The 14,045-nt window shown below is 42.3% G+C and overlaps 1 protein-coding gene across 1 annotated transcript; it reads left to right on the forward strand.

Moving 5' to 3' along the window:
* The first annotated feature begins 438 nt into the window (after nt 1-438).
* On the forward strand, nt 439-9,925 carry LOC146978305 (uncharacterized). The gene is made up of 3 exons (XM_085790580.1): nt 439-631; nt 7,468-7,641; nt 7,813-9,925. Exons 1-3 carry the CDS (start codon nt 439-441, stop codon nt 9,609-9,611), a joined length of 2,166 nt encoding a protein of 721 aa, XP_085646706.1. The 3' UTR covers nt 9,612-9,925.
* Nucleotides 9,926-14,045: the final 4,120 nt, after the last annotated feature.

Raw genomic sequence — 14,045 nt, forward strand, 5'->3', positions numbered from 1 at the left:
AATCACCAGCTGTTTGTTTGTGGATCTCGACCACAGACTGCATAACAAAGATCTCGACAAGAACGTCTCAGAAATACGTCATTGAGGAAAGAGATGCGTGTGTGATTGGTGATCCATGCTGAATCACATCTCACAAACAGAATTTTTATAATAAGTTTTATAAATGTCTTTTTTGTTTTTACAAATGAAAAAAATATATATATTTATTTATTTACAAGTATGTAGTATTTGTGGATAACAAAACACGTGTGCAAACCAAGGAATATTTCCAACCCTCTGTGTGTTTGAGACAACTTGCTGCTGCTGGTCCCTGAAGGGGCGGAGTGGTGGCGACACCCACGTGACACGGATACAGGAAACGGACTCCTCGTGGAGCTTCCTCCTTCTCGCTGCTGTCTCACGGGGAGTGAGTGTGTGTCTGTGTGTGTCTGAGTGAACATGGCTAAAGTCCAGGTGCTGAGAGCGCTGGTGGAGCAGCGACTGAGTTCGGCCGTCGAAGAGATCTTTGTTCTGATTGAAAGAACCGTGGCGGAGTACGAGGAGGAGCTATGTCGGTCAGAGCAGGAGAAGCAGCGACAGAGGAAACAACTGGACGCTTTGTTAAACCCTCGGGTTTTGTTACAGAGAGCAGGTCAGTTATTAACGGAGAATCAGTTTGTCTCGGTTTGATGTAACGGGGAAACGTTGGCGGCGTTGAGGACGGACCAACTGACCGTTATAAACATCAAGAGTAGACGCCGCATCGGCTGCTGGGGAGCAAGAAATGCGGCCGCCATCTTGAACAGTTGAGCAGCAGAAGTAACAGGACGCCAGAGCACTGTTCGTCCAGGCAAAATAGCGTTTTCCGACAGAATAATTGTAACAGAATGTTTTTCACCAGACACCATTACTATGAGGTGTCCAGAACAACATACTAAAAGTCCTAAGAAATCCTAGTTGGGGAAATATGTTTAATTCTCATCAATCCAAGATTGATTTACTGTATAAAAGTCTATGATGCCAATGAGGCCAGACAACAATACACCCCAATGGGTTTAATTGTGGTAGGGGTAAAGGAAAAAAAAAAAGCCTATTCGGGTGTATTTTGGGCACATATATATATATATATATATATATATATATATATATATATATATATATATATATATATATATATATATATATATATATATATGTATGTGTATATATATGTATGTGTATATATATATATATATATATGTATATGTATGGGGCATTTGCATATTCAAATTCATTTTCTTATAATAACAAAAAATGTTACATTTCATAATTTTTTTCATTTTGTAAAGTTTCATTGTATTGTATTGGGGGGAAAAATAGCCCCATTGGGGTGTATTGTTTTCTGGCCTTATTGGCACCATAGACATTATACAGTAAATCAATCTTGGATTGATGAGAATTAAACATATTTCCCCAACTTCACAGCTCAAGCCAGTAAAATAATCGGTTCACCACAGACCCCACTGTCCCATCTGTATGAGCGCTCTGTGATCAGGAAAGCCATCTTGATCACAGAGGAACCTTCACACCCTCTCCATTCCTCATTCACCCTCCTCCCTTCAGGCAGGAGGTACAAAGTCCCCTTGGCCAGAAAATCAATCTACAAAAAATCATTCATTCCATCTGCAGTCACAGCCCTCAACAGTAGAAGAACTCCAACCTAAACAACCCAAAATGACTTGCTGCTATTGTGCTTTTTATTTTTGTAAATGTTTTTATTGCCTTACTGTGTTTTTATTGAGTGTATGTAAAGTGATGAGCCCTGTCAAAGACAAATTTCTGCTACCCTTGGGGCAGACAATATATTATCTATCTATCTATCTATCTATCTATGATTTCCTAGGACTTTTAGTATGTTGTTCTGGACACCTCAGAGAAATGATATATAGTGAAACACTGTTTCTGTTACAATTAGTTCTATTTTGGGGTCCAAAATGAGCTAGATTGCCTGGACTATGTGCAGCATATTATTTCTGTTCTAATCAGCGGACCATTGGAAACAGCTGGCTCTGGGGATTACTTTTCACAAATAAGATTGAACATTACTGTAGTGACTTCTTTTCCTCTTGCCATAAAAGAGAGTCACTCACTGTTGCTGATGTAGTTAGCTTATAGTTGACGCGTGCATGGTGCCAGTAAACCAATTGCCACAACAAGTTTACCATAAAAAAGGGATTTATTCGTACAAACCAGTGGAACAGGTCTTCATGTCACAGCACAGCATGTCACGTTCAAAGAATTGTTTGCTTCCAATCAGCAACACCTGCCGATCGTTAGCTCGGTTTAAATAAGCCCCCGTGACATATGCCCCACCTTACTTCCTGTGTGGGCGGAAGTTACAAAATAAGACACAAAAATACATACCAAAATAAAAGCCCAGAATGGCTCTTACAATTTACTATTTACTTTGTTAAAGGAGCATTTTTGTAAATACAGCAGTAATGACATTAAATAAGCTGAAATATGCAAAAGATATGCCGGAGGGATCCATAACTAAATTTACAAAGAAAATTGCCAACAGTGTAGTGTCTGTGGGGCAAATGCAAAATTTGTCTTTGTTATGACACAAACCGGCCCGGCGCCTGCTGCGTTCGATTGCACTCGGAACTTGGAAAGATCCGACCTCCGAATCGGAAAAATGTAGTAAATTGTAATGTAGCAGTGTTGGGCTGCTTACTATGGAAAGCCATTTTAGTCATAATGAAATAAATTAATAAATAAATAAATATAGCCATGAAATGAGTCTCGAATTAAATAAATAGGATGATAAATAGATATAAATGAAATATAAATACATATATTTTTATTTTAAAAACAACATTTTTATTTTTTCAGGGGACTTTTATTTTCTAACGCCTCATTCATTTATTTCCAGATACTTTTATTTCCTAATGTCAGATTTATTTATTTCCGGCGACTTTTATTTCATAACGTGACATCATGTATTTATTTCTGGGGACTTTTATTTCATAACGTCACATTTATTTCACTGCTCTTTTATTTTTATTTATTTTTTATTTAATTATGTGCCATGGGACCGCGGATGGAAATTAGCTTCCAGCTAAATCCGACATATTTACAGCAATTAATTGGTTTTTTTTGTATGGTCATGAATATGGGAGGTCCCATTCCAAATAAACCTTTAAATAAATAAAATTTCATGCTGCAATATTCAAATGAGGGGGCGGTGTTATCTGGACCCTTTCAGAGTAAAACATCACATGCGGAAGTGCTGTTGTTGTGAATTGTTGATCGCTACTCAGCAACTTGATCAATAACTTGGGGAGGAGAATAGTGTTTTAAACATAATTATTTTGTTTTTTCTAGTTTCTGTTGTTGTTTTTTATACAGTCTATGGTTGTTACACGTCGTCTTTCTGCCTTATGAGGTCATGTCGTTTAACGGCTAATGTTATGTGCTGCGTAGCTAACCAGCTAGCTATGTCTAGCATCATGTCCCTGCCACAGCAACTGGGTAAAGACAAAGTCCTTCTAGGCAAGTCATGCCACTCGGCGGCCATCTTGGCGACACCACGAAAAGCCCAAAGAGACCAGACCCCTATCTAAATGAATGGTGGGATGGTCAAATCCACCCTTTAAAGCAGAACTATGCAGGAATTGGGCTGTAATTATTGTGGCTCAGAGTCACTGTGATGGTTGAGTGACCTGTTATGAAGTGAATGGGGTCTAGGCCAATGCGCTCACCCCCCCCACTGGCTGAAAACCGCACTTGCAAGATCAGTCGTCCGTCTCGGTGTTACAAATCTCGTCAATGGATAGAAGTATCGCGAGAAACTGCCTTACGGCAGTACGAGATAAGAACGCATGACGTCATGCATGTCACGAATCGTGATTGGTTTGAGTTCGGAAAGTCGGAGGAAACCATGGAAACATGAAATGTTTGTACTGATGAAGTTCAGCTTGTGGCTAACGGGGAGCTAATGCTAACACAGATACACACACCATGGGTCTTTATAAGATAATGTAATACATCATGACACACACACCTTCGCGTTTTGGAACCTTTATTCCTGTGTGTGTATGTCTGTGTCTTTGTGCCTGTGTGTGGCTGTATTAGCGTTAGCTCTGTGCTAGCGTTAGCTCCGTGTTAGCATTAGCTCCGTTAGCTCGGTGTTAGCGTTAGCTCGGTGTTAGCAGGGCTTAGCAAACAGCAGTAAACACAAGCACGTGAAGGGGGGGTGGAGGAGGTGGCGGCGGCGAGGTTTTACGACAGTGACATGTGCCTCCCAGAACTGTGGGGGAGCTCCGGAGGGGGAAAAAAAGAGAAACCAACGAAGGAGCGAGCTATTTCCGGCCGACTTGCAAAGTTCTGCTTTAACGTGATAGGACGGAAAAAACATACAGACATGCTAGCCAGTGAAATGAGATACAAATAAAAACCAAAAAAACATAGACTTAACCGCAGAATGACGTTTAAATTGCTATTTTTCACTGAACGGCTGAGTCCGTGATCTAGCAGCAGCCCGAGCATACACCGGTCTGCTCTGCTCTACCTGGACACATATCGGCTTGAGTCTGGAGATTTTTGCCCAAAAATAAATGCTAGACTTACATGAAATCCGTCTTAATCATCACCTATGGGCTCCTAGTTCTGTGTGTGGTGACTGTGTCTGCTCCCCCCTCCCACCCGCTCCCCCGATCCCCACTAACGTTAGCTGTCTCGGATGCTATCGAGTGCTAGCATGGATGTATTAGTGCTAGCATGTCGGCTTAGCAGCAGCAGTCAGTTAAAATAAATAAATACAGTCCGAGTGAACCGCTGGAGCCACGGACTGATTACCGACCATCACTGACAACTAAGGGCCGAGATATACTCGCTGTAAACTACGCGTACGCGAGCTGCCGCGCGTATTCTGCGTCGCGTCACCTCGCGTCGATATGTGCGTTCGGTTGCAGCCGACGCATCAAACGGACGCAGATCACGTGTGGCAGCCACGATGCGCTCGTGTACGTGTAGTTTACAGCAAGTATAATGAGGGCTTAAAGCCTCGACTGGTAACAAGTATGAGGGGTGGTGTGCTGAGCTAGCTCGATGCTAACTTAGACTAGCGGTTAGCATCCGCCGCTAACTTCGGTTAGCATCCGCCGCTAACAGCCACTTCTCAGCTCACAACAAGCCTCTTGTACTCGGTACAATAAAACAATAGAGGCTCTCGTTATACTTGCTGTAAACTACGCGTACGCGAGCGCATCATGGCTGCCACGCGTAATCTGCGTCTGTTTGATGCGTCGGCTGCAACCGAACGCACATATCGAAACGAACAAAACCATACATTCAAAAATTAAATTGAAGAAAATGTGGACTGATCGGTTCATTGTAAAACACTTATTGATGTGAATGTGGTGAATTCTGTATACGTAGCCCCGAGATAGCTCTTTTGTTCAGCAGCACACACCTGAAGCTTCACTTTTCATTAAGACCAGGTTTCCCCCCTTTCCACTGAGCTGGTTCCAGTGCTGGTTCGGAGCCAGTGCCTGACTAGCACCGGTTCTTTGCTTTTCCACCAACTGGTTAATGGTTCTTAAAACTGGTTCCAAGCACCAACTCCTTGCTGGGCTAGCTACCAGCCATTGAAGAAAAACAACTCCAGTTTCAAAACACGATTAGACGTCAAAATAGAGGTTAAGATTTGTTGTTTTCTGGGAGCGTAGAGTTTAGTTATATGGTTTCAGTTATTTCATTGAAGAACATACAAAAGAGAAAACCAGATCGATGTAAACAAATACCCGGGAACTTGTTACTTGAAAACTTAATGCAAACAGATTAATTATCTTATTTACTGTACCACAAAATGGTAGGCTACAGCAAAGACATTTTAAGATACAGTAAAAGGGTTAAAACATAAAGCAATAAATTATAAATAGATAATTGATAATAAATTAAACATCCATTCAAGCACTGGTCTCATTTCATTTCATTTCATTTATTAGTTTATTTCATAGGGACAGTGCACCACTAATCAACAGAGTTAAAAGAAAACTGTAAGTGGGCCAGAGTTAGCCAACAAGGCTAGTTTTCGTCCGTTGTCCCTGGCCAGATGTTAAAGGCAACCTAAAAGCCAAAAAAAGGGCAACAATTAAGTACTTTCAAGACACAACTTACATAACAATCTAGTAATCTATCTAGTAGTAAAAGCTCATAATAATAACAAATAAGACAGGTAAGAAGTCTGACATACAGCATGACAAAAGCTCATGGCATGCAGACATACAGTAACATGCAGACAGAGAGAAGAAGAGCGAGAGAAGGCAAGAGAAGAAAGTACAGCTAGAAACACATGCAAGTAGCACAGAGCTAGAACATTAGCATAAACAATATCAGACATTACAAGGCAGGACATGAAACGGCATTAGGCAAGAAAACAAAAGCTAACAAATAAGCAAACAAACAGGAAAAAAACAAAAAAAAACAGGACATATGATTATCTCCTTTTGTTGGTTGTTGGCTTAAGCTCAATAATGCATCAGTGTGGTTTATTTATCTATTTAATTTATTTTACATTTTATGAAATAAATATACAGGGTAGTGTATTGTATCGAGTACGAGAGGCTTGTTGTGAGCTGAGAAGCGGCTGTTAGCGGCGGATGCTAACCGCTACAGCTAGTCTAAGTTAGCATCGAGCTAGCTCAGCACAACGCCCCTCATACTTGTTACCGGTCGAGGCTTTAGTTGTCAGTGATGGTCGGTAATCAGTCCGTGGCTCCAGCGGTTCACTCGGACTGTATTTATTTAACTGACTGCTGCTGCTGAGACGACATGCTAGCACTAATACATCCATGCTAGCACTCGATAGCATCCGAGACAGCTAACGTTAGTGGGGATCGTGGGAGGGGGGAGCAGACAGTCACCACACACAGAACTAGGAGCCCATAGGTGATGATTAAGACGGATTTCATGTAAGTCTAGCATTTATTTTTGGGCAAAAATCTCCAGACTCAAGCCGATATGTCTCCAGGTAGAGCAGGGCAGACCGGTGTATGCTCGGGCTGCTGCTAGATCACGGACTCAGTCGTTACAACCGTACAGTGATGGCGGTGTCGTAAATCCGCGCACATGCGCAGATGAGTACTCCCTGTGGAAAAATAGCGATTTAAACGTCATTCTGCGGTAAAGTCTATGTTTTTTTGGTTTTTATTTGTATCTTATTTCACTGGCTAGCATGTCTGTATACAGCACTGATCTCCTTTTGTTGGTTGTTGGCTTAAGCTCAATAATGCATCAGTGTGGTTTATTTATCTATTTAATTTATTTGACATTTTATGAAATAAATATACAGGGTAGAACCGAACATGCATTATTAAAGGCCGTAATTACAAGTCGGACTGAGAACACTGCAGTCATGTTTGTGCTCTCAAAGCGTATTAGAAGAGCAGTCCCTTCTCAAGTGATGTGAGTTGTTTTAAGTTGTGTGTAATGTTTGTATTTCAGAGTGTGTGAGGGCACAGGAAGTTCCTACAGAGCAGCAGGAGTGGAGCTCCAGTCAGGACCAGAGGGACTCTGAGCCTCCTCGTGTAAAAGAAGAGCTGGACGATTGGACCACTAATGGAGGAGAGCAGCTTCAAGGACCAGAGGAGTTGAAAGTCATTCCTTTACCTGTGAAAAGTGAACATGAAGATAATGAAGAGAAACCTCCGCTCTTACAGCTTCAACAGGATCAGGAGGACGGAGGAGCAGAGCCTCCAGCCAGCAGCTCCCCTAAACACATGGAAACAGACACTGATGGAGGACCAGAACCAGACAGAAACACATGTTCAGACAGACATTTACAACCAGATACTAATGACAAGACCTCCGATTCATCTGAGACGGAAGACAGTGAAGATGAGGAGAGGGAGAAAAAAGAATTGGATGCTTGGACCACTCATGGAGGAGAGCAGCTTCAAGGACCAGAGGAGTTGAAAGTCATTATTTTACTTGTGAAAAGTGAACATGATGATAATGAAGAGAAACCTCCGCTCTCACAGCTTCAACAGGGTCAGACTGAGGAGGACGGAGGAGCAGAGCCTCCAGCCAGCAGCTCCCCTAAACACATGGAAACAGACACTGATGGAGGACCAGAACCAGACAGAAACACATGTTCAGACAGACATTTACAACCAGATACTAATGACAAGACCGCCGATTCATCCGAGACTGAAGACAGTGAAGATGAGGAGAGGGAGAAAAAACAACCTCAGTCTGGGTTGAACTCTGAAAATAATGGCTGTGATACTAACAGGAAACGACATAGCTGCTCTGAGTGTGGTAAAACATTTGGCATCAAGACAAACCTGACGAGGCACATGAGAATTCACACAGGAGAGAAACCATTTAGCTGCTCTGAGTGTGATAAAACATTTTGCATCAAGGCAAACCTGATGAAACACATGATAACTCACACAGGAGAGAAACCATTTAGCTGCTCTGAGTGTGGTAAAAGATTTGGCATCAAAACAGAAGTGAAGAGGCACATGAGAATTCACACAGGAGAGAAACCATTTAGCTGCTCTGAGTGTGGTAAAACATTTAGCTTAAAGGCAAACCTGATGAGGCACATGATAATTCACACAGGAGAGAAACCATTTAGCTGCTCTAAGTGTAGTAAAACATTTGGCACGAAGCCACAGCTGACACGACACATTAGAATTCACACAGGAAAGAAACCATTTAGCTGCTCTAAGTGTGGTAAAACATTTGGCACGAAGCCACAGCTGACACGACACATTAGAATTCACACAGGACAGAAACCATTTAGCTGCTCTGAGTGTGATAAAACATTTGGCACGAAGCCACAGCTGATTACACACATGATAACTCACACAGGAAAGAAACCATTTAGCTGCTCTGAGTGTGATAAAACATTTAGCATCAAGACAAACCTGAATACACACATGATAACTCACACAGGAAAGAAAGCATTTAGCTGCTCTGAGTGTGATAAAACATTTGGCACGAAGCCACAGCTGAAACAGCACATGAGAACTCACACAGGAGAGAAACCATTTAGCTGCTCTGAGTGTGATAAAACATTTGGCTTCAGGACAAACCAGATGAGACACATTAGAACTCACAGAGGACAGAAACCATTTAGCTGCTCTGAGTGTGGTAAAACATTTGGCACAAAGTCAGAGCTGACACAACACATGAGAATTCACACAGGAAAGAAACCATTTAGCTGCTCTGAGTGTGGTCAAACATTTAGCTTCAAGTCAAACCTGATTACACACATGACAACTCACACAGGAGAGAAACCATTTAGCTGCTCTGAGTGTGATAAAACATTTCGCAGGAAGGGAGACCTGATGAGACACATGATAATTCACACAGGAGAGAAACCATTTAGCTGCTCTGAGTGTGGTCAAACATTTGGCATCAAGACAAACCTGATGAAACACATGATGATTCACAGAGGAGATAAACCATTTAGCTGCTCTGAGTGTGATAAAACATTTAGCAGAAAGTCACATCTGACAGGACACATGGCAACTCACACAGGAGAGAAACCATTTAGCTGCTCCCAGTGTGATAAAACATTTAGCATCAAGCCAGGCCTGGCGAGACACATGAGAATTCACAGTGGAGAGAAACTGTAAAGATGTCCAGTTTGTAAGGAACCTTTTAGATTTGAGTCGAACTTGAAACAACATGACAACCCACAGTGGAGAAAAACCATACGAGTGTTCAGATTGTGGCGGACTCTTCACTCGGAGTAACAGTTTAGCTGCACACATGAGAAAACATGCCAATGACAACACGGTTCAACTGCCAAGTGTGCGAGGCCAGTTTCAGATGGAAAGGATACAAGGACCAGTTCAGAAAGGTTTATAGACGACCAATAGTCGGAGGCGTCGTCTTGGCAGCGACAGTAAACCAGTCTGAAGGATTCAATTCTCTGCTGTTGTCTGGACATGGGTTAAAGTTCACTGTAGTAATACTAGTACTAACACCAATCTGTGAATTGGTTCAAGAAAACATCACAGACGTTTTTTTAGGTGTGGTGTTTATAAGTTTGGTCATTTTGATAACTTGATTGTTGTGTGTTGCATAAGGACCGATCTTATGTGTTAGTCTACTTGCCATCCCATAGGGCCCCACTGTGAACCCGGAAATGTTGAGTACCCCAAAGTTTTATGTTAGAAATAGATAGTATGGGTCCTCAGTATTCAGAGACTGCCGGATGCTAACTTATATATATATATTGGGCAATTATCATAACGGACTTAATTAGCACAAATTAGCATAATTGCCTATATGGGCAACATTTCAACAAAATTGACTTGGCTGATTTGTGCAATATTGGAGTGGTTTTAGGGGTTGATGATGCTGAATCCATTTCTGACATTTTCTAAATTCAAAATGGCTGTCTAAACCGGAAGTGACCAGATTTTAACCGCCAGTGGGCCAATTGTGATGGATTTCAAAATCTGGTCACTTCCGGTTTAGACAGCCATTTTGAATTTTAAAATGTCAGAAATGGATTCAGCATCAACAATAACCCCTAAAACCACTCCAATATTGCCCAGATCAGCCAAGTCAATTTTGTTGAAATATTGCCCACATAGGCAATTATGCTAATTTATGCTAATTATGCAAATTAAGCTAATTGCCCAATATATATAAGTTAGCATCCGGCAGTTTCTGAATACTGGGGGCCCATACTATCTATTTCTAACATAAAACTTTGGGGTACTCAACATTTCCGGGTACTCATTGTTGGCAAGTAGACTATGTCCAAAAGTGAAGATGTTTATGTTTCATTCTGATCTGATTGAAGAATAAAACCTATGTGCTTGAGGAGTTTCATTTTGTAAAAATTTGGAAAATACCTGTATATTCATGTGAGTTGTCTCTGAAACGTTCCTCCCTGTGGAGAAATAAATATGGAGGAACTGAACCATGGATTAGAAGACTTTGCATCATGTTAGTTACATCAGTTATAGTGTCACTTCAGGTACAGTCACACTGAACCTCAACAAATAGGAGCAGATTCCCAGATTTGAAAGAGTCTGAGGTCAAGTCCACTCGACTACATGAAAAGAGGTGAAACACACTGTTTAAATGTATTTATTTAGTTGTGGATACAGTTCTGCTGCAGCAGCAGATGAAGACTGTAATGAAATAGATCACACAGACGGTTTAAAAGTTTTAGATTGTAACCTCAGATTCATGATTTTGGTTTTTAAAAAGTTTAAAAATATTTCAGTATTTTCAGCCTCACTCAGAAACCACATGACATGTCTGTTTTGACATCATTAATTAAACATTTCACAAAGCAAACTAGTTTGTGAGGATGCAGGTGGCTTTCATGATGCTGTCTGCAGCGTCAGGAGAGACTTGCAGCTGAGCCGGTGTTGATCCGCTCTCCAACTCTGGCAGAAGATAACAAAGGCATTTTCAACGGTGTGCTGGGGAGAGAAAGGTCTTTGTAGAAGCTAAAATATATTTTTGCCTGCCATTTTGCTTTAGGTTTGACGCCATTGCGTTGATGGTGTCATTTGCGTTCACACATTGAGGGGGTGTGGTGACTTTCTTTACTTAGTGTGTGTGTGTGGTGGCGGGAGTTTCAAACACAAAGAGAGAGAGAGAGAGCTAAGCTCATATATTTTTTGTTGACCGTCAATTCACCATCATTTTCACTTTATCATCTCACCAGTATTATAGCGGCCCTTTGTCACTATCGACGCACGCTGCGGTTTAAAGGGCTTTACGCGTGCCAATGTAAGTGTAGGTGTATGCAGGTGTAGCCAAAGTGCATAACACAGCAACTGTCCAGTCAAAGCTTCTCCTTTGTTGCAAATTTATTTATACAGCCGACTCGAATACTCACTAAAACACCACAACACATTCTCTCTGTGGCAAAACACGACATGGCACGGTCAAAACCGTATGAGTTCCTCAGCGTGCGCACCTGCGCTGATTACCCACCTACATTTATCACTTCAGACCAATTACCTGAACAGAAATCGCCACCTACTGGCACAAAATGTGTATAACATCACAAAACAAAGAAAATGACCAATTTGGCTCCTACACACCGGCCCCTAATTGTTAATGGTGTGCAACATAACAATTCAAACAAACAAATAAACAAAAGGAGCCAAATGTTCTTCTTGAGTGATAAATGTACACAACATCATATTACATAAACCTCAATTAAACCCCACGGGCTGCCATAAGCAGGTAAAGGTTTAGTTACTGGACTTTTCATAACACTACAATTTTCCTTGAGATGGACAGGTCACATGAAACCAACTCTTATCAGGAAAGGTTTCGAGCATTACTGAGCAGCCAAGAGCCTTGAGGAGCTGCTGAGTCCACCACCAAGACGATGTCCCCAGAACAAAACCTCTTTCCTCTTAGTTCCACTTCTGCCTCTGGCAACGGTGCTCTACTCAGTTGTCCTCCAACTCTCAGCCGGCCATCTTCCAAGCATGGATCCAGTCTGTACACCGAACTTCTTTTTCTGACTTTCCAGACATTGGGAAAAGAAGTGAGTAGTTGATCAGTAGCACTGGGTGAGTCTTTCACAGCTACTGCACTCACAGTGAAGTCCCTTTTCACTTCTGGGTCATCCAACAAAGCTGCTGTCTCCACAACACATTCTGGCCAATGCTCCTCTGACTTCCTCACAGAGATCCTGTTCACTGTGGCAGAGGAAAACTCTGTCTCCAAGGCTGCTCCACTGCTTCCACTCAGCGGACCATTAACGATCCATCCCAACACAGTTCTAATAGCGTACGGGCCATTCCCGTGGCTGTTGATGACCTCCCATGGTTCCAGCAATTTGGGAGCGTTGGTTCCTATCAACAAATCAACATTTGCCTTTATGTGTGGGATGTGAACGTCAGACAGGTAAGGCCATTTGTCCAATTCCTCAGTTGTTACCATGTTGTTATTGGTGACTGGCATTTTCTTTTGAGTCAGGACCTCTGGAAGACTACAAAAGTCACTGCTGTCCACTCCTGCAACCTCCAAACCAGTGATGGAATAAGCTGGAACAACAGTCTCCTGGCCCATTGTGCTAAACACAAAGCTGGTTCTTCTGCCGGTAACATTCAGCCTCTGCATGAGATCTTCTGAGCAGAACGTGGCTGAGCTACCAGGGTCCAGAAATGCATATGTTTGTATAATGCCATTTCCCTTCGCAGACTTCACACGCACAGGAAGAATTGGAAGAGCACAGCCATCCTTACCGGCCCCTGTATAACCACATGTTTGGAAAGAAGCTGGTTGTTTCCTTTGCTCTGGAGCTGGTGGTTGCCGTTTGATGTGCAGCACAGTTGGATGAGTTTGACCACAGACTTTGCATGTTAAGCGCCTCTCGCATTCACGACTTATGTGACCATCACACAAGCATGCAAAGCAAACTCCCCTTTCCCTCAGAAGTTGAATTTTTTCTTTGTGCCCTTTCGCACTGAACTGCTTACACTCCTCCAACGTGTGACTGTGTGAGCAGCAAAGGCATCCAGCTTCGACTGACTCTCCAAACTCTGCCGGTGGCTCCTCCTCCTTCTCTGGCAATGTCATAGATGTTACAGTGGTGGCAACGATGTTTCCCTTCACCATGTGTGCAGGATGTGATTTAAACCTTGTGAGAGTCTTTGTGCCGGTTGCCCCAGATACCGGATCCTGGATGTCGCCAAACAGAGGATCAGAAAGAATTTTAACATGACGCTCCAGAAATGCCACCAAATCAGCAAAGCGAGCTCTCTGTTGTGTTCTTTCCACGACCCCATAGGCGCTGGTCCTCCATTGCTCCCTCAACTTGTATGGCAGCTTTGCAATGACAGCTCTCATATTTGCAGGCATATCCAACTCTTGCATATATTCCAGCTCCCCCATTACATTACAACAGCCACGCAAAAACAAACAATACTCTTGAAGTCCTTCAACATCTTCAGCCTTTATGGACTGCCAGGCTAGAACCTTTTCCATATAAGCATTAGCAATCTTATATTGATTTCCAAAATGTTCTTGCAGCAGGTCCTTAGCCACTGCATAGCCGCGAGCAGGAGCCAGATGCTGAC

Source organism: Trachurus japonicus, chromosome 11 (genome assembly GCF_045865225.1).
Source record: "Trachurus japonicus isolate A0001 chromosome 11, Traja_1.0".
Taxonomy (NCBI): Eukaryota; Metazoa; Chordata; class Actinopteri; order Carangiformes; family Carangidae; genus Trachurus; species Trachurus japonicus.